This window comes from Saccostrea cucullata, unplaced genomic scaffold (assembly GCF_032062105.1).
Source record: "Saccostrea cucullata isolate Sc308-1 unplaced genomic scaffold, CSIRO_AGI_Scuc_v1 ctg4379, whole genome shotgun sequence".
In the NCBI taxonomy this organism is placed as follows: domain Eukaryota; kingdom Metazoa; phylum Mollusca; class Bivalvia; order Ostreida; family Ostreidae; genus Saccostrea; species Saccostrea cuccullata.
In genome coordinates this window covers 15,620-31,340 of record NW_026930944.1, presented here as the reverse complement: position 1 = coordinate 31,340, position 15,721 = coordinate 15,620, and the positions used below count along the sequence as shown (strand labels likewise).

The window sequence follows — 15,721 nt, the reverse complement described above, 5'->3', positions numbered from 1 at the left end:
TTGGACATCAGACATAGCCCATATAATTCTTCTCCAAAATTGAAATACATACCGAGCAATTGTATACATAAGATAATCTAGCTATTAAGCATACAATAATTGGTGCAGGTAAAATTCTACCCTGTGATAGATTGTATTTGCAAACAAGGTCATTTTATAGACAGAAGAATTTGGGGAAAAATTACAAGGTAATTAAAAATGAATGCAATTGTTGATGTCTTCATGATCCCCATTACCTTCAACATAACCTCGACTGTAAGCATAAGAGCAGGGCAACAATATGTGAATTTTGTAGGCACATACTGCACTTACATAATTTTGTAGTTTTATATAATATGAAATGATGAACGGAAATATGTGCAGTAACTGTAACCAGCAACAATATGTTTAGGACGACAATATGTACCGCCCTGCATATCTAATCCTTTCCTTTTTAAAATAAATAATGAAAAAAAACTAACGCAATGTTTTAAAGGAACAACATTTTAAAGACACGAACAATTTTCAAGCTTCGCAAATATAGCCACCAAGATATGTACCATTATCACAAAAGACATTGTGGAACGTGTACCGCTCTCCTGCATAAAAGAACATGTAGTCTTGGGGAGAGCGGTCCACTCCATTAGGTTCCCCGGCTCCAAAGGCGTGATATTTCATGTCAGTCATTTGTCCGTGCTTGATCCATCTCCAGTCCCCAACGGGTTTTCGCCTGTTGATGTTTCTTCCCCCCACGTAGAAGTGTATCCCTGTCCATTAGAATCCGATATAAAGCAATTTTTTCAAAGTAGAATTTATTATTAATAAAAAAAGATCATGATTATACTTAATTATTTTATTTTAAAGCAAATACATACATAATTACTAAGATGTCAAATCGGTAGATATTTGATAATCGGTTACTCGGACGTATTTTCCAATCGAGTATCAAGAAACTCGTTAAAAATGTAAATTAAAGTATGTTCTTGAGCAACATTCACCTATGTTACTTCCCAAAGCTGTTTATTTTTTTCACGTTTATTAGTGTAAATAAATATCGAATCCAATGGAAATGAGATTTTTTGGAATTAATTTTTTTTTATCAAATCAAGACAATAGACACAATTTTAACACTCAATCTTACAACTGAATAACAGTTTATATCAACGCAAAAGGGGGACGATCTCTTGTGCAAATTTGAGTATTAGACGAAAGAAATGAAATATAAGGAGATAACGAACAGTATTCATTATCAAATGTCCATAAAACAAAATACAAAATAAGAGCTAAGTAAAGAAGAGACGGGCGTTGTTTGGATCGCTAACCTAGTCTGATTTTATTTCATATGCTGATTGTTACTCCCGTATACGTTAAACATATAAGTGAAAGAAAACAGACTTTCAAACTTTTGTTAAACTGTGTTCAAGTTTATATAGTAAACTTAAACAATGTTCACTAAAAAAAATCATTAAAGTCATCCAAAATTAAGGACCATGACAGGTTAGAACAAAAAAACACAACCACAGTCGAAAACGGGCGTTTTGCAGGTGTGGATGACGACAGACCAACTATCGTACGCACATTTTAAGTTATTTTTGATAGGTTTTTAATAAAATAAGAATTGAAATATAAGAAAATAATGTACATCCGAGTGAGCGAGTACCATATTTTTAGTTTTCGATACTCCGAATTTCGATTGAGTTCCAGTTAAACGGGTACTCGTTGACATTCCTAATAATTACAAATGGTACTAAGGGGGTATAATATGTCATACCTGTATTCCTTTTGTTTAGAATCTCTTTCATTTGCAAAGCCTCTTCAAGAGTTTCGAAGTTTGCCACATATCCACCTGTGTCTAAACAATTAGCCTTAAAGATATTCAGAGAAGCAGATTGATAATTCTTAGCAACAGTTATTGTAGTTTATGCCCTTTTACCTCCACCTTTTACTTTAATAATTGCTATACTTATACGACTTACAAATGCTGTGTCAGCTGACACTTTATCTTTTTGAATCAGATAAAAGCATCCCAGAGTTTTTGAAATTGTTTTGGACAGTCACCTTTAATTTGTTCGTGCAAAAAAGAAGAGAAAGGTTAAGAACATAAAATATAGATGTGATTTAACTCTGGTGAATAAAACAATTATCTGTAGAATTTCATTTCATTCTGAAAAATATATGACTTATACAATACAAATCAATACAAATTCTCTTTACGTTCCATATTGTACATAATTAACTTTGTATCATATTTAATATCAGAATGGAGTTCAGCAGGCTTTACTTTAAAACATGATATTTTGATTAAAACAATACCTCCAACAATTTCAACTGCGTCAATCTCAACCCATGAACGGGACACGGAACAATCAACTTCGATTCGTAGCTCGTTTACAGGAAAATTTACTTTCTGAACAGAATAAAAATTCATTAAAAGCTTTTAATTCCATCATCTATACACCAATTGCTTCTAACAAGGCATGTGTAGAATGTTAAGAATAAGAAATAATACTGTTTGTTATACATTGATAAATACGAGGGTAGTTCGAAAAGTTCGTAGACAGCTGTCATATCTTTTTAATTTGACGTCATATGTTATCCAAATTTGTTAGAAATATTTTAACAATAAATTCAAGTGATACATGTATATATTAATTATGACAAAATATTACGATTGATTAAAATCTTATCAACATTTTAAAAATGCAAAAATCGGATCGCGGAGCAGGTCAAAATTTAGTCAGTTACAAACAATACAATAAATAATGTCTATAGTAATATTCTCTGAAAAATGGAGGAAAAACGAAAAACTACCTAAAAATTCAAATTAAGAATTGTTACATCGATACGTGTACCACATTATGGTTTTATATTTTGCTTTGTGGAAAAGAAATCAACTTTAGAAGATAAGTAGTCCTTATTGAAGACGACAAAAACGATGACGTTTTAGAACTTACGGGGCAGCAGATACCGAAGCAATTTTGTGTTTTTCTCAGGTAAAATCCTGAAAAAATTCTGAAAATGTTGAAGGAATCAAGGAAATACATAAGCGAGTTGTGCATGTGTGTACAAATAGTAGAGGCAATATTTGAGTGACAGAGACTCTGTATCGGATGAGGATGACCTGTGAAGAAACGGTTTTACCGTAGACATCTTAATAAAACTTTAAAATTTGAAACGTAGATGAAAGACAAAGGCGCTTCAGAGTTGTTTATCTTGTGAAAGCAGAGTTAAGTACTAAAAGAAATTAAAACCAAATATCAAAGCAAATTATACAATGAGATCAATACTTAAAAAATAAATGTCAAGTATTAGAAAAAGAATTTAATGAATGGGCATTGGAATATTCTGTGAAAAATGTATAGGTATAGTATCTATTATAAATTCTCGACGCTATATGTTGACGCTACATTGGCGTTTTGTGTGCTCCGCGGGTACAAAACATGTTGGTTTTAAAATGAAGTAAATTTATTTGTGTTATATCGAATGGAATGAAACCCTCATCAACACAACAAATATTTTTACATATTATAATGTGCTTGTTTTAAATTTCCAGTGAGTAATTAAACGAAGATGGACATCGTCCACGAACTTTTCGAACAACCCTCGTAAAAACTCTGATTTTACGCACATGTACGCTAAAGCTGACATCAAAAAATGCTTGAGTTTCTGACTGACAATATCTATGTGATTTTTGGAGACCAGGTCTTCCGACAATCTATTGGAATTCCCATGGGTACCAATTGCGCCCGTCATCGACAGACCTATTTTTTCATGAAGCAGAATTTTTTCAAAATCTTTTACGTGAAAAGAATAAAACACTTATAAGAGAAACACCGATATCTTCGCAACTAGGTTAAGGGCTGCCAGATGCATATCAGTCTATGCAGAGCTTCGGAAAATCGATTATGACGTCACGGTGAAACTGCACAAATGAATCTCGGCTAATAAATAATAATTTTCTTTTTCATACACTTTTACAAACGGTGATTTCACCTTATAATTGTAGACATAAATTAATGTGTAACTTATCTTGGATGTAATATCAAACCAAAATTGATCTCGCTGTACTGACAAATATGACGTCATAGACTAGTTTGACACGCAGTTTCTCTGCACTTGAGACGCAGATCAAGCTATTATTGAATCTTGTAGATGTGAAATTGTATATAAATAAGTGTGATCTGACTATAAATAAGTCATATTTTTGAATGCATTAATAAACATTTCACAGTTTTATTAAATTGAAAAGAATAGACCTCTTATGAAGCCGCACTCGTGCATTTTTATACACAAACGCACTACAATCACAGGCACAACCCCTCGAAAATCTCAAAAGTTCAACGATATCCTCTTAAGCATTGAACTCATATTTTGGGATGTCTTCGGTCCTATAACACACCTGGCCGTGCCGACAAATTATCATACCGCGCTAACGCGCGGTATTTAATTTGTCTGCACGGTCAGGTGTGTTATAGGACCGAAGACATCCCAAAATATGAATTCATTGCTTATATTTACATTCTCTAATTTTCCTTTACTATATTTCTTTATTTTGTTCATATTTAATGTGAATTTAGCGCCCTTCGGTATTGGTGTGCTTAATTAACGTAATAGCCGTTCGTGACGTTGCAAAGCCGTTTGTGACGTTGGAAAGTTAAATAACGCAAATAAACATTGCAAGGAAAAAAAAAATGACAAATTAATTTGTAATGCACATTTGTTGTATTTTATGTTAATTTTAAAAGGGTAGTTTTTTTAAAATGAAATTGAGTCAAAACAATATTCATTTTGTTGTTCCTAAATTTTGAAAAAGCATGTAGTTCCTACTGTGTATTCTAACGCGCGGTGACAAGGTTTCGCGTGTGTTATAGAAATTTGAACGTCGTGAATTTCTAATGGATTTCATAAAGAAAATTACACTGAATGTAAATATTTACCTATAAAATATGAAACTTTGAAAACATGTAGCTATTTTACCTACTGTTTTGAAAAGTGCTGGGAGCAACTTGTGCGCGGATGATTTTTTCTGTAATTTTACATTGTTTCAATGTGTATAGTGCACATGCACGAGTTTATCAAAAGACGGCTAAATTTGATATAATTCCTGGGCATGGGGAAGTTGCTCCCAGCACTTTTCGGGTTAAGAAATTTGTCTTTAAGAAAACACAATCAACTTCTTGCTGAAAAATTATCCGTATATCGTTGAACTTTTATAATCTTTATGTCCGTATAATTTTTTTTCTAATTTTAACCATGTCACGTGCAAACAGCTGGTGTACGTTAGGTCGCTTGGGCCAACTCGGTTGTGACCCCATACATACATATGCATTAGTACAATAAATTCCCACTAAATTAAAACTCATGCTTATAAAATAAGAAATCAATATTATATTGATTTTCTCGCAATATTTTAAGGCACATTTCCTATGGACGTCCTTAACATAGCTGCGTTACGAACGAACGTTACCAAAAACTGGGATCAGTCATTATAGTTTATTGTATTCACGGTTGCATTATTGAATTCTTCAATTTTATTGGGATTTCGATAGATAAAATCCCCACAAGATACCTCAAAGCGAGGTCTTGGCGAAGTGGCTACCGTGACACTATAAAACATTTCAATGGACATTTAAACGAGCGAAGGGAAATGAAAGGAAAATTTAGAAAATGTCATTCTGTGGCATGAAATAAATTATTATAGTATGTGCGGATCTAGTAAGGGTCGAAAGGGGGGGGGGGTTACTTTACGAACGGCGGTGGGGACAATAAAGAGTTATGGTCTGAGACTAAATTTCAAAAACCCCAAAACTTTAAAGAAATTCTTGTTCAAAATACTATATGTTGCGAATAATAAAATTAGTATGGCTTTAATACACAGGTATTATAGCCATTATAGTATAAATCTAGGGGAATGCCCGTTCGGTTGATAAAGCTTCTTCTTAAAAACATGTATCTTAAAAATCTTCATATAATTCTCACGGGTGCTAGTGGACTGGACTCTCCCCCCCCCCCCCCCCCCCCCTTAAAATCCCAGACCCAAATCTATTTTTTTAATTTTACTGTAAAAGCTGAAAGTCTTCTCGAGATATTGTTTGAAACAAAAGTGTTACAGACGGACAGAATTAATTATAAGAATGGACAGATCGAAATTAATATCCCAACTTTCAGGGGGGGGGGGGGGGAGGGTGGTGCAAAAATGGAAGTTAAGTGAATTGTGTTTTTGACATAATTTGAGATATATGAGAGCCCCCCCCCCCCAACCCCTGGAATATATATAAATCTGGGTCCAAAGATATTTTTGGCTTTCTTTCATTAATAACATTTACAATTTACAACATACAAAATTGATACCTGCAGTTTAAAAGTTATAGGTGATTTAAGATACTACAGGCATGATTTTTTAAAAAAAAAAATGAATTCTATATACTTTTTTGGATTGGTCATATGAAATACATTGTAAATATGTACTAGACGATTAATTTATGAAAGAAGACAAATGTGAATATTTTGGGACCCTGTATATATGTATATTGTGCGTGGGTATGGGGAGGTAGTATTGGTCTACAAGCAATTGTGATAAGCATATGTGTGCACGTACTTTTGAAGGATGCCATGAAACTATGACAACTACGTTTTCATAGTATTCACACTTTTAAAAGTCCGGTATCCTTTTGTTGGTATTCTAGAATCAATCTTTTTTCTTTTACAACAGGATGGTGAATACCCGGGTATATATTTTTCCTTACAAATGAAGCAAGTTATAATTTCGGTTATAGTTTTTATATGTATTTTGGACCTTCGGTCAAAAGTATAAAGTTATCTTAGAATTTTATATTTTGATAATTAATGCAGAATAAAAAAATAATGACATAGTGGAGCATAACTTGAAGACAAAGAACAGAACTTTACTAAGAAAAATGCGCCACCCTAAATAAATACACATTTTAGGCCTTTTTTATAATCCACATATATAAACAGATATACATCATGTACACACGTTCGTTTATGGGAACGGGGTTGAGGGGGTGGGAATAAGCCCCCCCCCCCCCTCACCATAATGAAGTCGATAAATAAACAAAGTAATATAATAGAAAACGTAACTACTGTTTACTTGTGCCACCTCAATAAAAAATCCTCCCAAGGAATTGTTTGGTAGTGATTCCAAAATAAAAAAAGTTTGGTTGTGCCCCCTCCCAACTGAGATTGCTTGGTTCATGCCTGTTACATAAATAAATTAAAAACAGCCCAAGATAATTTAGTTAAGATCGCCATTTAATACATCATCTATGAAGATACTGTCTACCATGAATTCTCGTTTATTTCCTTGAAGTGATATTTTAATAAATTTAAAAAAGAATTTCTCTCTCTCTCTCTCTCTCTCTCAATACAAAACAATTTAGAAAGCGCAATACCTATTTACTAGATTGCACGAATTTTTTTTACAAGCTGTAAAAAGTAACCTTTCCCCATATGAACAAGGCGCACACTACGAGTAGTTTGTAAACGTTTAATCTCTGGCGCATGACAGAAGTGTTTCCTAATCCGTCTAAAGTATTACAATGTATGGTGTATTTTCTTCTATATGTTCGCTTTTTAAAACATTGTAAGTGATTACAATTAATTTGACATGAGCAATTATCAAGTACAAAGTGGTTAAAACACTATCCGTTCTATTTTACACATATACTTATTTCTTCTGATTTTAAACTTTATATGGGTGCAATCACTGGTCCCGAGAAAACTATCGAGATACGGAAAGTTAGGGCGAGTTACGTTCGTTCGTAACCCAAACAAAAACTTTTCTTAACAAATCATGCCAAAATCACATACAAATCATATCAAACTCACAAATTCATGATTTTGAACTATGATTTAGACATGATCCATTTAATGGATCATACTGAAATCATAGGTGACAAATAAGGAAGTATAATCCTTGTGTGGTTTGTTTCTGGGGAATGAGTCTGCTATGATTTTCTTGCGATTCTGACATGTGCCATTAACTTAGAAAACAAATGAACATGAGTTTGAAATGATTCGTTAACTTTAACTGCTAAAAGTTTGTGATTTTGATATGGTTTCTTAACTTTGTCTTTAAACTCCATACGAGTTAAACATGATCTGTTAATTTCTCTGTTGAGAATCATGAGTTTTATATGATTTGTTAACTTTGTCAGAATTGGCTGTATGATCCTGATATGGTTTGTTAACTTTGTCATCTATGATAGGTGAAAATGCAAGCTTTAAATTCACTCTAGCTTGGAGAATCAAACAACATGCATACATCAATAAAAGTCTTATTTAAAAGAGAGCAGGAAAATTAAGTTTAAATAATTAACCCAGCAGGCACGCAACGTTGTTTCAACGTTGAAAGGAGGTGGAATATAGGTTGCAACGTTGATCAACTATATTTCAACGTTGTTTCAACGTTGAGGTTTCAACGTTGAATCCTCAACCTTTTTTCAACGTTGAAACAACGTTGAAGCTGCATCATATTTTCAACGTTGAATGTTCGTCGATATTTCAACGTTGAAACAACGTTGAGGCTGCAACATATTTTCAACGTTGAATGTTCGTCGATATTTCAACGTTGAAACAACGTTGAAGCTGCAACATATTTTCAACGTTAAATGTTCTTCGATATTTCAACGTTGAAACAACGTTGAGGCTGCAACATATTTTCAACGTTGAATGTTCGTCGATATTTCAACGTTGAAACAACGTTGAAAATTCAACATGTTTTCAACGTTGAGTATTTTCTGATATTGTAGAGTTAAAACAAGGTTTAAAAATGCAAAGTTGACTGACTTGATTTCAACGTTGAAACAACGTGCAAGATGCAACATATTTTCAACTTTAGGAAAGTTAGGAAAATTTAACGTTGAACAATTAAGGAGTAACGAATATTGAGCACTTTAGTTTTTAAGTTCAAAATATAAAGGTGTCTAATTTAACTCTAATCCATGCGATTTTTCGCAATATACACAAAGCTGCATGCATTGTTAGAAAATTTTATATATATAATAATTATACTTAATAAATGAAACGCATGCATTATAAATTGATTTACTCAAAAGAGTTGTGCCAATAGCTAGTACCATTATAAAATTTTGAATATGAGTTTATATGAAGCATGACATATACATTTAACACTTCATTATAATTATGTTTCAAAAAAAGTTTTTTTTCAATAAATTGTGAATGCTATTTTTTTTTTATATATCTATAAAATATGTCAAATATAAGCTGTTAATAAATAATTTAACATCTTTATCCAACATCTCACTGTAATTCCATGTTACTATAGAATTAATAGAAATAATTATTCAGAATTAGTGTTCTTAAAGTAAGACTCATATGGATCCGTGCCGTATACTCTTGCACAGATTATACATATACAGAGCGAATCTAAGAAGTCTTAAAGCTTATTTTATTAGATTTTGTTTTCAGTGTGTATTAATTCTATAATCTTTCTTTTCACAAAATATAAAAAAAATTCAAATAAACACATAAGAATTTTCACACTGACAATTAACCCCGGTCAAGTTGCATTACTTAAGATCCACTCCCCAAAAACCTTCAAGATATCAGATAAGGAGTGCCTTTCGCTTAGTTGGTCAGTTTCAGTGTCAGGATAACCTTGTTATGCAATTTTCTTGCTGGGCAGAGTATAGCTGTTTGCAGCTTATCTAGGTCAAAATTTGAATTCAACTGATGGAAAAGAAGTGCGCGTTTCTTTGCTGTTCATATTTCATGTGTTTTTGAAGCTATATACACAAGGATTAAGGCTGGAATATCAACTTCTGCTCAGTAAGTATTATTTCCTTTTCATGAATTTATGAAATAAATTTTTTTAGTATCTGTTCATCATTTCATTCTTGTTTTATAAGTATATTTGAAATCTGCGTGAAATGCACATCCTTGGTTCCTGTTATGTGTTTTGTTGATATTCATTTGGTTATGAAATATAAGCTAGTATACAGTAACTAATATTTTATACAATTTAACTAATTGTAGTTCGCTGTAAGGTTCAATCAACCAGTTATGCAGGGAATTGATTGTATAGTCAGCCTTGATTGAATCAGATTCTTCTCCCGTGAAAATTATACAAAGGAATGCAACATTTTGTAAGTACACTATGTATATGTATGTCTATAACATTTTTCTTTTAGTAATAATTATTTATAAGCATACACATACGAATTTTAACATAAAGTCAACATTAATTCTTTTAATCATGTTAATTAAATCCAAGTACCGGAATATATTCCTTTGTCTGATTTTTTTAAATCATTCATGTATATTTATTTTTATCATTTGATATAACGTGTTACATGTGTACGTACATTTTATCGAACAAATGGCTTTAACATCTTTATTTCTTTTATCAATAGGCTTTTGCTTTAGAGGGTGGATTCTCCTGTTTGTTTCTTTCATTCCTGGGACTTAACGATTTACGTGATTAAAATCAATGGATCCGCCACTTTGTGGAACTTAGTAGTGAAAAGCAGACGCGTACTTTGAAGGTCTTGGATGTGATTATTGTGACCCACTTTTCCCAAGGAATATAAATTTTGTCAAGCAGTGATTTTTGAGATTCAGTGATTGAATCCGAATTTGTGTTTGTCTTAAAAATACATGTAAAATTAATTCTCTCACAATCATAATACTTGATTACAACCTATATAAATATTACGCAACTTGAATAAATTTTTTTATTAGAATTTGAAATGTATTTGTTTATAAAGCAAAATGTAATATGAATTCAACGTGATTTCAACCAAATATCAACGTTTGTACATCCGAAAAAATTTCAACCAAATCTCAACCTAATTTCAACCAATGTTCACTTTTGTTCAATGTTGATATTTGACGTTGAAACAACGTTGAAGCTTCAACGTTGCCTCAACTTTCATTTGCAACCAAAAATCAACCATAAATCAACCAAAAATTCAACCCATTTTCAACGTTTATTCAACGTTGAAAATTGACGTTGAAACAACGTTATGTCTCAACGTTGCCTCAACTTTCATATGCAACCAAAATTCAACGTTGATTCAACGTTGAAGGGTGACGTTGAATCAACGTTGATTCAACGTTGAAATGCCTGCTGGGAAAATGCACACAGCATGTACAGGTATAGTTACAAAAACAATATTTTTTTTAAGTTGAATGAAATGACAAACAAATACAATAATTCATATTTAAATTAGCACACATGTATTTGTTTTAAATAACGCAGCCAAGATTTTATTAAAACTCTTTCTCTTCATGTAGTATTTGCGATCCACTCCCAATCTAACTTTGAGGCATTAGATTAGGATTGGATCACTGGTCAGTTTCAGAGTCATAGTAACCTTGTTATGCAATTCTCCTGCTGGGCAGACCGCTGTAGTACAGTGGTTTGCAGCTGATCTAGGTTACAATTTGAATTCTGATAAATAAGATGTGCGCGTTTTCTTGTTGCCGATTTAAAAGAAAAGCCTTTGCATCATATAAGCAATAAAAATAAGTGCTGGACTATTAACTCTAGATCTATACTCGGTGAGTATAATTCATTAATTTTATCATTGACCTTTTTTTTCATTTTCTAGTTTCTACCAGCAAGTGCATGATTTATTTTTTCTTTGTAAATGTGTAGAAGAGACATGGCAAAGCTTTACATGGATTTGAATTGAAAACTTAACTTAAGCATCAAATTGACCTCCTTGATTCAAATATTTGTTGTGCATACATGTTAATCGTTATATAAATGTTTATTTATTTAAAATGAAATTCTTTTGCAGCTACAGACATTTCCATCTTCATGATTAACATCTGAGTTGCATTCAAATTAACAAATTCAAAAGACCCGCCTTTGGTGAAGACAAAATTTGTGTATGTAAATAATATTACATTTCAACAATAGTAATCTTTTGGTGATTAATCTAATTCTTTTCACTAATGCAATGGGGAAAGTACTTAAATATTTCATATTTTGTTGATCTAAAGATAATGATATGTTGATCGATAAATTAATACCACTTTCTCTACGTTTCTTTTCAGGGTGCTGATATACACATATAAAGAGCTTATATCAGAGGATAGACTACTTCATTGGAAGCCCTTTCAGTGTTTGTGATTCTGAATAATAGATCCACCACTCCGCTGATTTTGTAGTGAACAAATGTTGTAATTATATGCTTTTGCAGAATCATACTAAGCAGTGATATCAATGAGTTCCGGATTATTCTTCAAGAAGAATGGATTTCTGTGATTCTGTTCCTATAAAAATCAGTGAATAGTTTGGATAATGTTTTATATTTAAATTGTCATCTTATTAAGGAAGATCATTTGTTGGGATTATATTTATATGACGTCATGGTTCATGTGACATATGTGTAAAATATTTTTTTTTTATTTTTGGTAACTGAAATTATTTATCAAATATTAAAGAGAACTTTATTGCAAATATCAAAGTGTTTAGTTAAATTGTATAAGAAGTCGAATTTTCCTATGAGTTGTTCAATTTAACAGATCATACCAAGATCATGATTTTGATACGAGTTGTTAGCTACAACAGATCATACCAGGATCATGGTTTTAATACGAGTTGTGAGCTACAACAGATCATACCAGGATCATGGTTTTAATACCAGTTGTGAGCTACAACAGATCATACCCGGATCATGGTTTTAATACCAGTTGTTAGCTACAACAGATCATTCCAGGATCATGGTTTTAATACGAGTTGTGAGCTACAACAGATCATACCAGGATCATGGTTTTAATAAGAGTTGTTAGCTTCAACAGATCATACCAGGATCATGGTTTTAATACCAGTTGTTAGCTACAACAGATCATACCAGGATCATGGTTTTAATACGAGTTGTTAGCTTCAACAGATCATACCAGGATCATGGTTTTAATACCAGTTGTTAGCTACAACAGATCATACCAGGATCATGGTTTTAATACCAGTTGTTAGCTTCAACAGATCATTCCAGGATCATGGTTTTAATACCAGTTGTTAGCTTCAACAGATCATACCAGGATCATGGTTTTAATACCAGTTGTTAGCAACAACAGATCATACCAGGATCATGGTTTTAATACCAGTTGTTAGCTTCAACAGATCATTCCAGGATCATGGTTTTAATACCAGTTGTTAGCTTCAACAGATCATACCAGGATCATGGTTTTAATACCAGTTGTTAGCTTCAACAGATCATTCCAGGATCATGGTTTTAATACCAGTTGTTAGCTACAACAGATCATACCAGGATCATGGTTTTAATACGAGTTGTGAGCTACAACAGATCATACCAGGATCATGGTTTTAATACGAGTTGTTAGCTTCAACAGATCATACCAGGATCATGGTTTTAATACGAGTTGTTAGCTTCAACAGATCATACCAGGATCATGGTTTTAATACCAGTTGTTAGCTACAACAGATCATACCAGGATCATGGTTTTCTTGCTAGCTGTTTAGTTTAACAGATCATCTCAGAACCATGATCCATTAGCTCATTTGCATGTGAAATTTTCCTATACCGAAATCATATCAAAACCATGATTTACACATGAGTTGTTAGCATGATCCGATAGGCTGTTTTTTTCTGTTTGGGAAGATGTCGGTGTTTCTCTATTGTGTTCTCAAACGTCTAGATATATCGACGACGAATTGTTAATTTCCAATGGTTATTTCCATTCGTATGTCCACACGATATATCTTGGTTTCTTGATATAAAAGATTAATTTATGAGTTTTTTTTATTACTGTTCATTATCTCCATAGTTTCATACCACAGATTCTTACATTTTCATATTTCGTAAGTTCTGTAGTCGGTACATTGACCTTATCATTAAATACAATAAAGTCAAATGCTAATTGAATGTTTTCATACTAATTGTTAGGCCATTATTTTGATAAACTGAATTGTCGACAGTTGTTCTGTTATTTCTCGATCATGACAAGAAGTACACGGCGGATGTGACCGGTTGGCGGGGGATTCTCTTACTCCTCCATGGCACCTGATTCCTCCTCTTATGTTTAAGAAGTCCATGTTAGCTCTGCTCCTCTTTTCTGATGTTTAATGGATTTCGATATTGAATAATGTTCGTTATCCCTACATATGGCATAGATTTTTTTAAAAAGAATATAGGATTAAGTTCCTCAGAAAGTTTATCTCAACAACATACGTTAAAAATCAAATGATATTTAGAAAGTTTTCTTCTTTTTTATAACAGAGATCAGATTAATAAAAGAGTGAATTAAAATTAAAACCACTGTATATCAGTGGAACCTCGGAACGAAAGATATATAGCACTTATCAATATAATTGAACAGATATTTGTTTAAAAAACTCACTTGTAGTTTTGGCGAAAATATCCTAGACTTTCTTATTAAATGTGCATGCGAAACCTTGAAAATTACAACCCACTGGTTTACTTTGTTCTTCGCCAATATTCTCGTGACAGCTCCAGCATGATATGTTTCATATATATTAACCTCAGTGATCCACACCTTTTCTACAAATTTGACCTGACGATGTACAAAAAATGTTTTTAAAAGAATATCAAATAAAGTACTTTGTTACTTTGATATGTTAAGATAAATTTATAGAATCTAAGAATGAGCTACAAAATCAATTATGAACTTAAGTGTTTAGCATAGAATATATCCCATTGATACTACATGCATGATTATCTCTGTTTTTTTATTCTGATTAACAAACTCAATAACATCTGAATCTTTATTTAATTAATATACATGTATCTTATACCTATTGTTTTACCTGTATAAACTGATGAGCATTCTGCTGTCCCCTTGCCTGTGTCCATGTTCCCGGAATATCACCATAGCGAGGATAAACATTGGGTCTTCCCAAAATCTGTATAGCCGAGTATCTAATCGATAAGAGAATATATTTCGTTATTTAAGATCATTAAAACATAAGAATAATACATGTAATTTTTTTTTAATTATCAAAAAGTAATTTTAATAACAGAATAACTTTAAGGTTTGTTAGGCAGCCTTGAAATGAAGTTACCGAGTGGCGTCGTACTGTGAAGAGAATGCTGTAACTTCTGATGCCCACTGGCGTTTAATAGCTGTAAATATACATACATATATGTATAAAAGAAGGATTTTCAAAACTTTTTCAAATCTTTTTTTGATGTTTCAAAAACCTGCCTAATAGGACCCAATTTTAATGACCCTTTAATAAAAGTTAAAAGGCATTGGTAGAAAAGTCTTACTATTTTCTTCTCAAAACTTTTATTTTATTTAATATTTTATCAATCAATATTGTTTTGGACTTTGTTATACTTTGTGACTTAATAGATGACTTCAAATTATTTCTTGAAATATTTTTTAATTTTTATAATGAAATATACACAGGAAAAATGTCCACATGTGTTAAACATATGTTAAACATGGTTTAACATATATTTTTTACACATGTAAAACACATAAAAGGAGCACACGTGTATAGGGTGTTTATTGTTACACATGTTAAACATATGTTTTACATGTGTTAAACATATGTAAAAATCAACACATGGTATATTTCTACATGTGAAACGTGTGTTAAACACATGTTTTACATATGTTATACTTTATATGTGAATTATACGTGTATAATATTACTGTTGGTGCTTCTTATTATTATGCTTCTTCATTCCTGCCTTTCAAAAAAGTTTCATGGTGATTGAAATATTTTTCTGTAGCAATTGTTAGCTAATGAATAAGCAGGTCT

At 32.1% G+C, this 15,721-nt stretch overlaps 1 protein-coding gene and 1 long non-coding RNA gene across 2 annotated transcripts; one reads left to right on the top strand and one right to left on the bottom strand.

The window, feature by feature from the left end:
- Positions 1 to 473: 473 nt before the first annotated feature.
- LOC134230697 (uncharacterized) lies at positions 474 to 15,644 on the bottom strand. The gene is made up of 9 exons (XM_062712530.1): positions 15,613 to 15,644; positions 15,292 to 15,323; positions 15,014 to 15,113; positions 14,759 to 14,870; positions 14,332 to 14,505; positions 2,261 to 2,386; positions 1,956 to 2,015; positions 1,751 to 1,844; positions 474 to 746 (listed from the first exon to the last, which is right to left on the bottom strand). The coding sequence occupies exons 1-9, from the start codon at positions 15,642 to 15,644 to the stop codon at positions 505 to 507; spliced, it is 972 nt and encodes a 323-aa protein (XP_062568514.1). The 3' UTR covers positions 474 to 504.
- Positions 9,353 to 10,433, top strand: LOC134230698 (uncharacterized). The gene is made up of 3 exons (XR_009984403.1): positions 9,353 to 9,789; positions 9,997 to 10,106; positions 10,374 to 10,433. It is a non-coding gene; the product is annotated as an uncharacterized LOC134230698 (long non-coding RNA).
- Positions 15,645 to 15,721: the final 77 nt, after the last annotated feature.